Source organism: Suncus etruscus, chromosome 17, assembly GCF_024139225.1.
Source record: "Suncus etruscus isolate mSunEtr1 chromosome 17, mSunEtr1.pri.cur, whole genome shotgun sequence".
Taxonomy (NCBI): Eukaryota; Metazoa; Chordata; class Mammalia; order Eulipotyphla; family Soricidae; genus Suncus; species Suncus etruscus.
The window spans coordinates 67,719,762-67,735,947 of NC_064864.1; the positions used below are offsets into that span (position 1 = coordinate 67,719,762).

At 52.1% G+C, this 16,186-nt stretch overlaps 1 protein-coding gene across 1 annotated transcript in view; it reads left to right on the forward strand.

Moving 5' to 3' along the window:
- HTRA1 (HtrA serine peptidase 1) overlaps nt 1–15,929 on the forward strand; it is a 51,993-nt gene extending 36,064 nt beyond the window's left edge. The window contains exons 4-9 of the mRNA XM_049790447.1: nt 9,146–9,340; nt 10,127–10,159; nt 11,225–11,339; nt 12,225–12,282; nt 13,934–14,029; nt 15,255–15,929. Coding sequence (XP_049646404.1) covers nt 9,146–9,340; nt 10,127–10,159; nt 11,225–11,339; nt 12,225–12,282; nt 13,934–14,029; nt 15,255–15,423 — 666 coding nt within the window. The 3' untranslated portion in view covers nt 15,424–15,929. The remainder of the gene's footprint in view (nt 1–9,145; nt 9,341–10,126; nt 10,160–11,224; nt 11,340–12,224; nt 12,283–13,933; nt 14,030–15,254) is intronic.
- Nucleotides 15,930–16,186: the final 257 nt, after the last annotated feature.

Sequence of the window (16,186 nt, forward strand, 5' to 3'; positions counted from 1 at the left end):
TTTCCAAGTCCGGTGTAGACAATTAACCCATGACCCCAGAGGAGTGGAATATTATAGGACACTCATATGACACAGTGGGTGCAGCACAAGGATAGAAGAGCTGAATTCTGATTCCTTGTGGAAGAAGAGGCAGCTTCACTGGTCAGCCAGGCAGAGTGGTTTGGGTCCATTTCTCTGTGATCTCTGAGATCACGAACAGCTTGTTCTGTGGATTATTCTGACTTGTCGCCACCTCTGAGAGTCTGATCTATTACTTCTTTTCACTGTTCACTGATAGTGTGAATGATTTTGCAGCCACTATCTTGGCCAGACCTTGAGAGGTACAAAGAAAGTATCTTCATAGGGCGAAGGCCCAGGACTTAAGATTTGGCCGGAACAAAGACAAAGCTATCCAGGGAGGGAACAGACAGAACAGAAGGAGCCTGGGGGAGCAGCGTGTGGGGGCCACTATAGGTCTAGCTGGACAGGGGAGCTTCTCTGTGGATACCTTTGTGGGACATGAAGGATACCCTGAGACAGCCTAGAAAAAGCCAGTGAGTTGAACTTTTCTGACCAGTGCGGGGACTGAGAATCACCCTAAGTGTACTTTCTTCCCATCTATTTCATAGTACTAGATTCTGGAAAACTTTCCTGGTCAGATTGTACAAAACTCCAATTCTTTCCCTTTTTTTTGGTAGTGGAGATGGTGGCACATACCTGGTTGTGCTTAGGACTCACTCCTGACTCTGGGCTCAAGGATCACTTCTGACAGGTTTTTGGGAACCCTATGTGCTGCCAGACATGGAGCCAGGGTCAGTCTGCAAAGCAGTCCTGTCCTGTTCTCTGGCACCAGCTCTAATTTCTTGCATCCTCAATCTTAGGAGAGTCTGAGTGCAGAGTCCTAAGGAGCTGGTTGCCTTCCACATCAATATAGATTTGAGTCCCCCAAAACTGGCTCCTACACTTTCTACACCAAGAGAGAGAGAAGTGAGGAGAGTGACTCCATTCTATTCATTAAGGCACCAGAATATGGTCACAGACACCATGACTCTGTTTCCCTTTCTGCTTTGCCTATGAGACAGCTCATAGAAGCCACCCACCCCTTGAGGAAGACATTTCTCTATGCCCTCATTTTCTCTCCATGATATACCTCATCCTATCTGGTCTGTGCCATTGACCAAGTGATTTTTAGAGAGAAAAGAGTCACCAGCATCTTGACAGTTTTCCAACATTGAACACCAAAGGATCATTCTATCTTGGGCAACTTTGCAAGTTCTAAGCACTCCGTCTTGATGAAGTGTGAGTGCCTTTGTTTGTGCACAAGAGACATGGGAGTAGCTGCGGATGAGGACCTGGATCCCTTCCTCTGAGGGAAGCCTCAGACGCTTCTTGGAGGCCGGAAAACTAGAGGATCAAAGGAGGCCCCAAGCCTCACAGCGTCAGCCCACCATGCTGCAGACAGCTGGTAACCAGGCTGTGGCCAGGGTTGGTCCCCCTCACGGAAGAACCAGAACCTTGGTTCACCCTAATCAGGGCTTTACTCCCAGGCCCCCACGAAATATTCTAGTACATCTTTGAAGCTCCTGATATTGTTGATCCCATCTTTCAGTGCTTTTAGTTTTAGGATCACTGTTTGATAAATATTTATGGACCAGACAGCAGGTTCATGATGTGTTGATCAACAAGCCATGGCTGAGTTGAAAGCAGGAACTGTGGGGAGCCTTGGGAGGATATCAGAGGGGTCAGACAGATGAGGCCTAATTGGACACAGTCTGGTCCCGGCTGCTGTGGGCTCTGTACTGCGCTAGACTCCCCTTGGCAACTGTTGTCATGATTTGGTTTGAAGACCAGAGGGAGGAAGGAATAGCCAATATTTCTCATTATAGCTTAATGAGGACTAAATATTATCGTGAAGCTGGTGAACAGAGCAGCAGGAGGAGAGTTCATTTCCTCTCTCTCTCAGCCTGTGTGTGTGTGTGTATGTGTGTGTGTATGTGTGTGTGTGTGTGTATATGTGTACATACACACAACTCGCTTTTGGCCTCACTTTCTCTCTCCCCTTCTCTATTTTCCTCTGTCCCCACCCCACCCCTTACCCTCCATCCATCTCTGCTGCTTTGCCTTCATCACCCATGGGTGATGGAAGTGTTATCGAGGAGAGGCTAGCGGGTAATGCAGGCACCCTGAACACTGTATGTGATGGGGACCACTTCTGGAGGATTTTCTCCATCCCAGGCTCTTTGGCTGTTTGTAGCAATGGCCTTCTAGGGACTGGGCCCTGCAGGAAAGCTTCAAGCCGCTGTTTGATTGTTCTTAGAAGGGATGGTTTGGTGGTGAGGGGTAAAGATTCTGGAGTGGAGGTTGGAGGCTCTCCTTAGGCTCCCCAGGATGAGCCCTTCTCTCCCATCATCCCTCTTCCCCTGGTGCCTTAAGATGCGTGACTATCACTCGGTCTCCAAGTATGACTCAATATGCCCCCTGACATCTCGGGGTCTTCATAGCAACAGGGCACCTATAAATGGCAGCCAGGAATGGCCCAGCTTCTCCAGGTACTGCTGGTGCTGGGCAGAGCACTGCAGGCTGAGGTCCCTGGGTGTCTACCCTGACCTCTAAATCTTTTTTTTGACACAGGGAGCAAATGAAGAAAGTGGTAACTAAAATGTTTCTCATAACTAATATAGGGAAGAAGGAAAGAGAAAAAGAAACAAGAAAAACATTTTCAGAGTACTATTAATGGGTTTCACAGATTGGCATTTTGGGAGGGTATGATTGGACCACACTTGCTGGTGCTCAGAGCAATACTTCTGGCTCTGTGCTCAGGGATCACTTCAAATGGTACTCAGGAGACCTTATGGGGTGCTGAGCACTGAATCAGGGTCAGCTGGATGCAAGACAAGTGCCTTCACTCTAAAATCTCTCTAGTCCTGTATCCATGTTCTCCTGGCTAGCTTGGGGAACCATAAGGGATGCTGGGGATCAAAGCAGGGTTGGCTGCATGGAAGACAAGCACCTTCCCCACTATTGCTCTGGTCCCTCTGTTTTCCTTTTGCCCTGTACCGCATTACTCTTGGAGCTGATCCAGCCTCTAGTAACACAGGCCTGGCCAATCTCTTTGTTCCACCAGGTGTTCAGGCCATTGTGACCCCATTCACCCCAGGGGCTTGCATCCCTTTTTACCCTTCCAGCTCCCTCAGACACAACTAGATGCAGCCATGCTGCTGAACTCCACGAAGCCCCTTCTGTGAGGGCGGGAGCAGGGCTGGGTCCTCTCCCATTGTGCTTTCTGAAGGAAACACGAGGTCAGCAGAACCGAATCCAAAAGTCTGGTTGAATCACTCACTTGAGCTGCTGCCAGTTGCTGCAACATTAGCCTTTGAAGCAAACTTGGAAGCAAATGTACCCCCACCCAGTGCTAGCCTATTAGCCCCAATCCCTCTGAATCCGGGCTGCTGGGCTGCTGAGTTTCTGCAGACACAGCAAAAAAAAATTATTTTTTTGGAGGGGGGAAGAGAGAGCACAGTTGGTGGTGCTCAGGAGACACTCCTGACAAAGTTCAGGGGACTCTGAATGGTGCTGGGGCTCAAACTTCAGTCAGCTGAATGCAAAGCTACTGCCTTACTCTGTCCTGTGCTCCAGCCCAATAGGGATCTCCTTGTAACAGACACTTGCTACTTTTCAAGGAAGAAACACAAGTAGTTACTGAATTTCTTGGCTTCAGAACAATGGTTACCTTGTCTTTGGGGGTTCACTTTAGTGGCCTCTCTCCAGGCTTTGGGGAGTGAGGTCACAGGAGATGGTCACTCATGGCTGGACTTGAACTATGGATGTGTGGTTGCTGTTGGGGATTTGCTGGTCAATCACCAGCCACACTAGCATCTGGAGATTTCCAGGCCTTCCCTCTGTAGTAAGGGAAGAGGCATGTTCATCTGCCCCCAGTGGGCAGGAGACGGAAAGAGATTTAGGGGTCTTTCCCGGCTATGATGGAAGCCTGACCCCTGGTCGGCCAACAGAGAGTTCACCGAGGAAAGAACCCTCAACGCAGGCAGAGCTAAAGAGAAATGGGGAAGGTGCTTTGTTTGCACACAGCCTACTGGTTTTGATCCCTGACACCACACATGAGCCCCTGAATCCTGCCAGCAATGATTGCTAGCACAAAGCCAGGAGTAAGCCCTGGGCACTGCCTGGTACAGCCTCAACTAAACAACTTCCCTGTTAGGGTGTCTGGGATGTGACACTCGTTTCAGAGGTAAAGCTGGAACATGGGGTCCTTTCCCTTAGATGTGCCCAGGTGCTGGGGGGCTTACTTGGACCCAGGCCAAACCAAGCTATGCTCGAGGGCCTAAGCCAGGGTGGCTTCATGGATGTGCCGGATGTGTGTAAAATTACTTCACACTCCATATTTCCAACCCTGGGTGAGCGAGTCTGAAGCAGAGCTGCTGCATGAAATAATCCAGATCAGGCTGAGGGTGAAACATGTGTAGTCTGGCAGTCTTCTACCTCTTATGGCGAGAAAGCTGCCTGCCAGAACTGTCAAAATAAAAAAAAAAATTTTTTTTGTACTTCCTGGGTAGGTGAGTAAGGTGAGATAGCTCAGGCTATCCTGAACCGGTTCCACCTAGATTTGCAAGTAAGACCATCTGTTTTGGGTGAAACCAAGTTGTCAATGAACAGACATAAAGAAACCAGGGATGATCTTCATTTTGGGTAAAACAAGGTATAATCAAACAGATGTGTGTGGATGTGTGTACTGTGCGGGAATTTATGTGCCTGTGTGTGCAAGCATGTTTGGCCATGTCTCCCTGGGCCCCGTCTATGTAAAGACTGGATCATGGGTCAGGGGCAGCCCAGGATTATCTCACTGCAGTGGACAGTAGTTGGGCCCATCTGCTCCCAAGCTTGCGAGCACTGATACTGTGCTCCCCACTTCTTTCCGTGCTCCCCATTTCTTGCTATGCTCCCTACATTCCACCACACCCTCTATCCTTCTCTGAGTCATGAAAGGGTCCTTGTCACCCAGGGGCATCTGGATAACAAGCAGGCTTGGGTGGGGTGGAGGTCATGGTAGTCCTTGCCTATCTTATCCACTCTGGGATGATGGCCCCATTACTAGGTGTCCCTGTGTCCTGGGGATGAGGTCAAGGAGGGACAAAGCACCAAGCAGTTGGACAGCAAACAAGTGTGGTTTGTCTACACCCACAGGGCTGGTCTGTTTATATCCACAGGAATGGTCAGTCTGTCTATACCCAGAGGGGTGATCTGTTTATACCCACAGGGCTGGTCTGTCTATACCTGCAGGGATGGCCTGTCTAACACACTCACGGGGTGGTCTGTCTACACTGGACAGAGTATATCTTCTTATACTGACCAGTAGTGGTCTATCCACAGGGGTAGTCTGTCTACACTGGCCAGGGTAGATTTGTCTATACTAGTCAGGGCTGGCCTAGAAGGATCAGGCATGAGGCTGTCTTCATAGATATGGTAGGTCTGTCTACACTGGTGGTCAATGTGTCTGAGCCGGCCAGGCTGAGCCTACTTGGGTCTTGTAATGGACACAACCCAATGCCGTCTCTCCCCTCTGAGCCAGCTTCTTTCTCCCCATCGCCCCTGCCCCAATAGGTCACACCTGAGAGGAGGCTCTTACCTTTGGCCCAGGTGACTCATAGGACCATCCTCAGCTCCTTTCTTAGCTGATAGGGCACCTAACTTGGGTTGGCACTGCTAGCTAGACCACCCCCCTGCCCAGCAGAGTCGGAGGGTCTGGGTTTCCCAGACCAGGACCAGCCTTGTCCATTAACCCTCCATCTAGCCAGGCTCCACTTACTCAGCCACATGGAGTCTTGCTTTTGTGAAAAGGCCCACGAAGAGTCTGAGTCCCAAGGGCATGACCCTGCTCAGGCCACACAGCAGTGCTGCATCAGCCAGACAGGCAGGATGTGGTGCTGAGAGGCTCCAGGCTGCTCTGGAGGCTAAGGGAGACTATGGAAGGCTCTAAAAGGGTCTAAGAGGCTCTGGAAGGCTCTACAAGGCTCCAGGAGGCTCTGAGAGGCTGATTTACCCCCATTTGAAGAGGTTGACCTAGCCCTGAAACCCCCCTTGCTTTGGGGTTTCTGCTTCTTGCTGATAAACCATCATGGTGCACACCCCGTGTCTCTTCCCAGTCAATTTATATTTAGTCTTGTGGAAGGTTCTCAGTCAAGCTGTTCATGGGGTAGGAGATAGGCTTGTCTCCTGTCTGCCCTGTACTAGTGGCTCGTTTGTCTCTCTGGACTCTGTGCCTGGTGGGTTTTCTGGGGTCTATACCTGGATCTCATGTATGGTATCTGTGTTTGGACTCATGTGAAGTGTCCCACAAAGGGGCTGTGGAGGAGGAGGGAAGGAGCTCTTTCCTTCTCTTTTCTGCACTTTCCTGCTGAGTGCTGCTGGCTGGAGCATGCAGTGACTTTCCTCCAGCTCATGACAGGCAGAGCCCTCAGTAGGGCCCCACTGAACAATCAGTATGGTTGGGCTGGAATCCAGTTCAGAGGGCTCAGCGGCATCCACACAACCCCAGGGCCTAGGCCACCCCCTCCCACCTTGCTTCCCCGGGCTAGCAAGCTCCCAACTCAAGTCGGGTAGAACTGTACGGGGAGAGAGAGGCACATTATTTAGTTTTAGGGAGAAGCTCGCAGACTGAGGTCGAGCATGTATTTCCCCCAGACCATCTTCTGTCTTCATTTCCTAGCCATCAGGGGCATGGGCGTGACCTTGAATATGACTTTAGACTTGTGACCTTGGGCCTCATTCATTCATTAGGACCCAGGCAGCCTTTTTTGGCTCTGCTCCTGAGCCTCTGGATTTTGCCAGGGCCTCCAAGATCTCTCAGCTGCCTGCCTGCATGTGCCCACGTGTGGTGACAGCACTGCTGGGCCACCTGCCCCCCCTTTCCTTACCCCTCTTCTCTGCCAAAGGTGCCCAGGTCAATGGCATGTTGTGAGGGTGAGCAGGCAGTGGCCGCAGGGGAGGGCCTGGCTGCCGGGCCCAGTGCAGACAGAGTGTCTGCAGCATGGAGCCCCGAGACAGCTTTGATGTGGGGTACGTGGGAACTCACTGTGGGATAGCAGGGCTATCCCAGTGCAGGGCTCAAGGTGCCACCCAGCCAGGCAGGCAGTGCCCTGGCTTTGTACATCCACTGCTGATGGCATCTTATCTTCCCCAGGCCCCCCGTGGACCCCTTGTCTAGACAGGGACGTTATGAAATGCTCAATTAGCTCCTAGGAATTTGGCCGAGTATGGCTGCACTGAGCAGATGGTCGAATGAACCCCAGCCTGAGAACCAGGCCCCACATTTGGAGACAGAGTCCCCAAGCTGGGGACTGGGCCCCCTAAGCATATGATCTCATGTTGAGCTGTGCCTCTGCCTGCTCAGTCCCTCCCTTCCCCCAGCTCACTGTTTTCTTGTTGTAAATATAGGTTCATGCAGGAAGTTTGAACCTTAGCTGTGCAAAGCTCCCCCACCCAGCTCTGTGCCTCAGTTTCCCTAACTATAAAATAGTGTGTGGGTAGGAGGAAATAGATATCAACTTTCATGGGAACCTGGAAAGAGCCTTGTCTTTTGGGAGGAAAGAGATTTGTTCCTTTCTCACTTGAGGCTCTGGGTTCTAAGCCCCCTGTACCCCATTTTCTATTTCCACCTGCTTCTCATGGATACCTTGCAGTCCCTTGTGTGGACGATGACTTGAACAGCCCAGCTCTCAGGGCCACACTTAGGTTTTTTGTTTGTTCGTTTGTTTTGTTTTGGGGTCATGCCCAGAGGTGCTCAGGAGTTACTCCTGGCTCTGCACTCAGGAATCATTCCTGGCAGTGCTCAGGGGACCTTATGAAATGCCAGAGATTGAACACAGTTCAGCTGCATTCAAAGCAAGAACCTTAACCACTGTGCTATGATTCCAGCCCCTGGGCCACACTCAGGTGACCATCTGAGGCTCCATTTTCCTGCTCATGTTCCCAGCGGGGATTGGTTCTGGGGGTGTGGGGTACTGGTGCTTTTGTCCAGGCCCACATGGACCCTCAATCATGAGGACTTCATGGGGCAGAGTTAGTTCTCAGGTTGGGAGCCTAGAGCAGCTTGTAGGCTTGGGGGGGGTGCAGTTCATTTCCACCTGCTGCCCTCTGATCTCTGAGTGCGGACACTTGTCTTTTGTCTCTCTCATCTCTGTGCTTCTCAGGTTGCATCCCAGATTGGGGGTCCTGGCTAGCCAGGACTTAGAGTGCCCCTATAGGCTAGATCAAGCCTTTCTGCCTTGGTCTCCAACCTTTACGTCGATCAGAAGCAGCCTTTGTGGTATCTGTCCCTCAGTGCTTCAGCCTGGGCCCCCCAGGAAAGAAATGGAGTTTAGTGGGTCCCCATGTCCTTCTCAGGCCTCACCTTGCTTCCCCTGAGAGAAGGAAGTTCTGACCCAGCATCCAACTGAGAGGCTGAGCTGGGGAGGAGAAAATCTGGGTCAGGAGTTTCGGGTTAAATGCCCCCTCACTAATGTCATCTGTGTGCCCAGGCAAAAGGCAGAAGGAAGAGGCCCCCCAGCACTTTTATACAATCCACTTGTCTTAGGGCCAAGGAGCTGTAGGTTTGTGTACTGTGTTGGCACTAACCTGCACTGTCTATGTCTATCCTGGCCTGTTTCTGGGTGCTGCCTCCCCTGGGGGTGGGGGGTGTTGGCGACAGTGTCCAAATAGGGTCTGAACAGGAAACAAAGGGTTCCTCCTTGGGTCTGAGGGTCCTCTTGGCATGAACACCCTTACCTGAGTTGAGGTTACATGCTAGGACTTGTGGAGGATGAAAAGGACAGTGTGGAACCCCCTGTATCCCTTTGGGGTGTGGGCTCCACTCTGTTGCCTCCTTTTCCAGTCCAAGGTCTGAGAGTCAGGATGTACCCTTGGCAGCACTGTGTGATGAGACCCCGAAAGGCTCCCCTTGACCTTTGGGGTAGTTGGTCTTGACCTGCCAGACCCTGGTTCTGCCTTAGCTCACACGGGTTGATTCCAGCTCTGTCTGGGGTGAGAGAGTCAGGTGAAGGGGGAGTTGACGTGGAGTGTGAGGTGTCAGGGATGCCCAAGCCCCTCACTGCTCTGCCCCCTCCTGATGCCACCCTCCACCCTTGGCCCTGACTCCAACTGTGCCCCATTGCAGGGAAAACTCCCAGTGCTCCGGCTAGGCCGCTCCTCGGAGCTGCGTCCTGGCGAGTTTGTGGTGGCCATCGGGAGCCCCTTTTCCCTCCAAAACACCGTGACCACTGGCATTGTCAGCACCACCCAGCGTGGTGGCAAGGAGCTGGGCCTCCGGAACTCGGACATGGACTACATCCAGACGGACGCCATCATCAATGTGAGTGGGGCGGGGCTGTGCACCCCCAAAACATCCTGGGTGGCCTTCAGTGGGGTGGAAGGTGGGCCCATGCTGCTGGGCATCTCCAAGACCTCCTGCAATGGCAGCTTTGCAGAGGGCAACAGAGCAGTGGGTGGGAGTTAGGGACCCTCTCACGGTTGCGTCCCAGAGGAAATAGAAACAGTCTCCGGGATCCCCCTTGGGTACTTCCTATACTACCCAGAAGCCGAGTCCCACTATCTGCTCCAGAATCTTCTGGTCACACTTTCTTGCAGCCTCCACCCTCTGAGCTGATATTCCCATAGTGGACATTTGAGTCCTCCATCTGTCCAGAAAACAAGAAACTTTGAGAGGGGCTGAGAGGTGCCTCTGGGGGTGTCTTGTCTGAGTCCTAGGGTGACTGGCTGACCTCTAAGGAGGTGTTGGGTGTTTGTGGGTGCTCAGAGCATGCTGCTTGGTACTGGAGCAAAAAAAATTAATTCCACTATTGTACACCTCAGACTTTCAGAAGATTGTGATGTTTTCAGCAAAATATTAGTTTGGGAGACAGGAACTCCCTATAGTGTCCCACTAGAAAAGATCCCTGAACACTGAACCATGAGTAAGCCCTAAATGCCACTGGGGGTGGCACCCTAAAACTACTGGTATACCCCCCAGAAAACCATTGAGAAGCTGAGAGGAAAAGATCTCAGACAATATCCCTCACCAAGAGACCTGTGGTTAGGAAAGCAGGTGACAGACAGTGAAGACATAAACTCAGTGTGTTTTTTTTCTGCTTCGTTTCAGTACGGGAACTCCGGGGGTCCACTTGTGAACCTGGTAAGGCCCCTCCAAAACCATGTCCACCCACGCTGGCTTCCTCTGTAGGGAACTGGCCGAGAGAGTATCTGGTTCTTGCGAACTGGGCTCTACGCTTGCCAGTGGCCCTTCTTATCTTGGTCAGAAAGAGCAGCATGTTAGGGTACGCCTTGGGATGTGACATTTGCAGAAAGACTCGTGTTCTTATAGGGACCAGGATGTTCTCCCTTGTACCATCACATCCCAACTCTCGTGCAGCTGTTGGAATGACCATCTCACAGGAGGGAAGAGCAATTGAAATGAGACCTCTGGGGGAGGCACAGAGATTTGACCGAAGGCCAGGGAGGGAAGTGGGGTTCTCTGTGCTGAGCTAAGGATGAGGAGAAGGTCCAAGGCTGGAGGGAGAAAGGACCAGGGCCCTTGATTCTAGGCCTGTCCTGTCTGTGAGATGAGATGGGTTTTTCCACAAGAGGGCCGAGGAGACTCCCACCCTTCACTGCACAGTGTCCATTTTTTTTCTCTTCTCTTCTATCCTCTTTCCCCTGGGCCTGAGCTGGGGTCTCCTCTTTTTTTTTTTCTGAACTCAGTGTGCAGTGCTCAATGCCATCTTTCCCACTATATCCCTCTACCACCAACACACAAACACACATAGACACACACACATCATAGACACATGAGTGACATACATAGCTATCACACATACATACCCCAGACACCACATATAAAGACCAGAGACACACAGAGGTATACCACATACACATTAACCATGTGTATTGTACCACACAATTACACTTACAACACAACATACACACCCCATAGACACCACATAAAATACATGTCACATACGCATATCACAACACATATCACATATCACTTGTACATATATACCACACAATGTACACCTAACATGTAACACATTCACACTCTGACTCTCTCTCTCTCTCTCTCTCTCTCTCTCACACACACACACACACACACACACACACACACACACCTGTCCCCTCATGAACTGAGGTGGCCTGGCTCCAGTATGTCCGTCCATCTCCCTCCTGGCCACCCTCACCCTGGCCTTGTCTCACTCTGCAGGATGGTGAAGTGATCGGTATCAACACCCTCAAGGTCACAGCCGGCATCTCTTTCGCGATACCCTCAGATAAGATTAAAAAGTTCCTCACCGAGTCCCACGACCGTCAGGCCAAAGGTGCATCAGGGCAGGCGGGGAGCTGGGGTGGCAGGAATGCCGTAAGGCCCATGTGTTCAGCACCAGGAGGGAGGGGTGATGGGGACCCCGTGGCTGACCCTGGAGGATTTCTGGGCACCATTGACTTCCTCTTCCATCCTGTCACTTGACTCCCACTGGCACCTGGCAGGTGCATTATGATCCTATTTTACAGATGAGAAAACAGATCCAGGAAGGAAACTCTCCCCCCATCTTCAGTGCCCCTCATCCCACACTCATGGTTCGCCTGAGCAGACACACATGCACACATACACACCTGCACGAACACTAGATAATTTCAGATGCCTACACACAGCCTTCTAGAACATGCACCAGGGAGCTTGCTAGGGAGTAACCCAAGGGGCTTGGGACACAAAATGGCCAGGAACCTCCTTATCCTGAACCTGAGGAAGAGGAATTGAATTGCAGGCAGGGAATTGACCAGAACTTTCCAGAGAGAGGAACCACAGGCACAGCTCCCTGTGAGCAGGGCCTGGTGTGCTCACGACAAGGGGGTGACACGGGGTGAAGGCTGGCAGGGGCAGCCCAGCAGACTGGGCTCTGGGTCTGGTTGACAATGAGGATGCTGGGTCCAGCCCAGCCTGTTGTCCTGACGAGGCCAGAAAGAGGCAATTCAGGGTTCTGGGAGGACCAGACCCTCCTCAGAGGTCAGTCGGTCAAGGCTCTTTTTTGACCTCAGCTGAGCAAATGGAGGTTGGCCTAGACCCAGGGCAGGAGGGGACCTATGAGGGTGCTCCCTAGAGTAACCCACCACCCAAACTTAATTGTAGATGCAGGGGTTGAGGATGAACCCCAGGTGGGCTGTCCTCACACATCCAAACTGTCCTTTTTCATCCATCCCAACAGGCAAAGCTGTCACCAAGAAGAAGTACATCGGCATCCGGATGATGTCACTCACATCCAGGTGGGTGAGGGGTGAGGAGGGAGGGTGGGCCAGGTCTCCACCTGTATGTGGGTTCAAGGTAGCGTCAGGAGCTCCCCCACAAGGCAGTTGCTGTCCAAGACCCCTCGGGCTTGGGTGTAACTTAGCCACCTCAGAAAGCAGGACGAACCCTTCTCACTTGTTACTTCAACCTTCACGTATATGTGGGGATAGAACCAGGGCTCTGCTTCTGTCCAGGACCATTGCTCTAAGGTTCTCCTCCAGAAGGGAGGTCTAAGCAGCAGGTAGCACGGTGGGCACTAGCCCTTGGCCCTTCCTGCCTCCCACCAACCTCGTCTTCATGTGTGGAAACCCAGTTTCCAGCATGAAGAAGGTGGCAGTGAGCTGGCCTGGCAGGCACACACATGACTTTGTGCCGCTGAGGAAAACAAACTCATCGCTCATGAACACTGGACTGGCATCCATGCAGAGTTGCCCACAGCTGAGCACTGGGCGGCAGTCGCCAAGGGGCAGAAACTGTGGGAGGAGCCCGGACAAAGGTGGGGACAGGTTGTGGGGTTGAGGTATGGAAAGGGACTTGGGGCCAGCGCTGGAATATGCCAGAGCTGCAGACTGGGAGCAAAGGGATTGAGGGTGAGTCATCGAGGCCAAGCCCCAACACTTCTCTGAGTTTGGCCTTGGAAACTCCCTCTCTGGAGCCTCAGTTTTCCTCCTCCTTGGCCAGTGAGAGCATAGGGACAACTTTTGAGACTGGGATGGTTTGTGTTGACACTGGTGCTGCAATTTGTGTTTCCTGCCATCTGGTGGCATCATTCAATCATTCATTCAAGTTACTTTCAACAAGCATCAATTTACTCTTTGAAACTTTTAGTAAAGGAATGAATTTCCAGCAACGTGGTGGGATTTTTGTTTGTTTGGTTTTTTTTGGGGGGGCACACCCAGCGGCGCTCAGTGTTTTTTTGGGGGGGGGGGGGCTCTGTGCTCAAGAACAATTCCTGGAGGGCTCAGGGAACACTATGGGATGCAAGGGACAGAACTTGTATCAACTGGGTGCAAGGAAAATGCCCTCCCTGCTATACTAGAGCTCCTGCCCAGGATTTTTATTTTATCCCCCTTTTTACCAAACCAGTTTGACAAACAATGTTACATGTTTGTTGGTGCTGTCCGTTCTCTGTGACATCTGAGTGTAAGCCACCAGCCGTCCACCCTGACATCATTGTGTGAGAGGGTGTCAGGATTGGTTCCCAGGGTGATAGCCCCACCACCAGTCCCAAAATTATTCACCTCCATGGTTTGGACTGGTTCTACATGACGTATTGGACCAGCTGGTGGTGTCTTACCTTCACAATCCCCCAGCCTGTAGACAACCCTCATTCCCCAGGTGTAAGGGAGAAACTGTGGCTGGAAAGGGGGCACTGATGCCTAATTTCAGTCTCCAGGTCAGGTTGGGTTGCCCGTGGTTAGCAGATGCAGATAATCATTACCCGGACTGGCATGTACCTGACAGGACACCAGACAGGTGACCCTTGTCCATGGAATTAAACTTCCAAAGAAGGAACCATATTAGAAGGGTCTGGGGAAGTGGCATCATGCGGGAAGAGGCTAGGAGCAGCGTCTTGCAGAGGGAAGATGCTGTGGCCTGATACTAACATTGTGCTTTTGCTCCCAGCAGCAAAGCCAAAGAACTGAAGGAGAGACACCAAGATTTCCCTGATGTGCTTTCAGGAGCGTATATCATTGAAGTCATTCCCGATACCCCAGCAGAAGCGTGAGCAGTGTTACTTTTCTTTTTCTGGGGACCCCAGAAGGGGGCAAATCTGGGCTGGGGATGGTCCTTGTCAGAACTGTGTGGTGAAACATTACTGCTCCTGAGGTCTCTGCCTGGGTCCTCCCAGGACCCCCCCCCCCGAGCTTTAAAGTCTTTAAAGTCCTGGAAAGAGACTTCCAGGTGTGAGTTGAGTGTCTGAGATTGAGACCTGGCTAGGGAAAAAGGCTTAGGGGCAGAGTCATGGAGACCCCAAGTTTGGGATGCCATCCTATGCTTCAGGAAGCATCTCCCAAGATGCTTCCTCCACTCTAAATTGGACTCAGACTAAAACCTGCCACGTTGTCAGAAAAAGAACCACATAACATGAGATTAACAGGCACTTGAAGCACTTGAAGCACTTGCTGACAGTCCGTTGGAAAGATGAGTCAGCCAGACCCTCCAAGAATGATTCCCAGGGCCCTAGTCTCGTCCTTGGTCTGTGTCTGTTCAACCTCATGGGCTGAGAGTAGATGGGTCATTGCAGCGGTCAGGAAAAAGAAGCAAAATACGAATAAAATGCGAGCATTCACAGAAGTGATAAAGAAACTCAGTGTCTGCCAAACATGGGGCAGGCGTTTCCATAGAACGGTATTCCCCATTCTGAAGAGACACCCCCACAAGGCCGCGTTGGCCCTTTAGGAAACCAATATCCACCCACCACCACGGGACACACATGCCTGCCCCCTAGTACCATTCTGGCTGTTGGGGGGGTCTCTGGATCAGAATGAGAGGGCTGGGGTGGGGGGGGAGCAATGTTCCTGCTTCTAGGTCAGTTCAGCTTTGCTGGAGACCAGACGGGTGGCTTAATCTCCACAGTGGCCCTTCACAGAAACCATCAGCTGCCCTGTGAGGCCATCCAGGTGGTCTTAGCACTCCTGTGCCTCTAATATGACCCCTAAATATGACACAGAGATAGTATTCCCATGAGAACTGCCCACCTCTCTTCCTAGGGAAGGTTCTCTGAGCTGCACTGCTCATGACAAGCAAGTCAGCCGTGGTCACTGTACACAATTGATGTGGGTGGTCCATGCTCACCTCTCTAGGGTGCGGGTGTCCTTAATTAGGGCCAAGGGATGTGCCTTCTTGAGACTGGTGCTGCCTTGGCCTGAGAGAACAGGTTGCCAGGGCTGATTTCCGTTGACCCAAAGCCAGGCAGAGCTCACCACACTGCTTTCCTTTGTTGCAGGGGTGGACTCAAGGAGAATGACATCATCATTAGCATCAATGGCCAGTCAGTGGTGTCAGCCAACGATGTGAGTGATGTCATCAGAAGGGAGAACACCTTGAATATGGTGGTGCGCCGGGGGAACGAGGACGTGTTGATCACGGTGATCCCGGAGGAGATTGACCCCTAGACCGGGCATGAGCTGGACTCCATGTCGCCCGCCAGAATGCACCAGGGGATGACACGTGGTGCCCAGGCTGCTGGCCCTAAAGCCTGAGACTGGGTGGCCATGCTGCCCACTGGGCAGAAGCAGCCGCAGCAGAGACTCCTGGCTGCCTCGTTTGCAGGCGAATGGGGTGTCGTGTTGTGGGTACCCAGTGGAAGCTCTGTCTTGTACCTGCTTTCCCTCCCCAGCTGCCAGCTCGACTCTCCTGCTTAACACGGTCCACACACGCCCCCTCCCTTAACCCAGCTGCATCCCAGTTCAGCCACTGCAGGTGGTGGGAGGCAGCAGCGAGGAGGGCGGTTCCCTGGGAGCCAGAATGGTACTGGGGTGCAGGCGTGTGTGTACCCCTGGAGGCCGTGGTGAGGGGTGGATATTGGTTTCCTGAAGGGCCAGCGCAGCCTCATGGGATGTCTCTTCAGAACGGGGAATACCATGACTCTCTATTTGGGCCATTAAACTACTTCTTCAGACTTGGTGGCTGTTTCCTTCCCTTTGCTTCTCCTGTCATAGCCAGCCGTTGACTCCAACACACAATGATTGTGGGGTGGAAGCGATAGCAAATAGAGCACTTGCCTTGAATGCAGCCAACTTGGGTTCAATTTCCAGTATCCAATATGGTCCCCTGAGTTTGCCAGGAGTGATTCCTGAGTGCAGAATGATCAACAGTTGCTTCAGCATCTGTAGCTTCCCAGACTCAGCACTAATCAGCTTGGTATCGGGCTGTCAG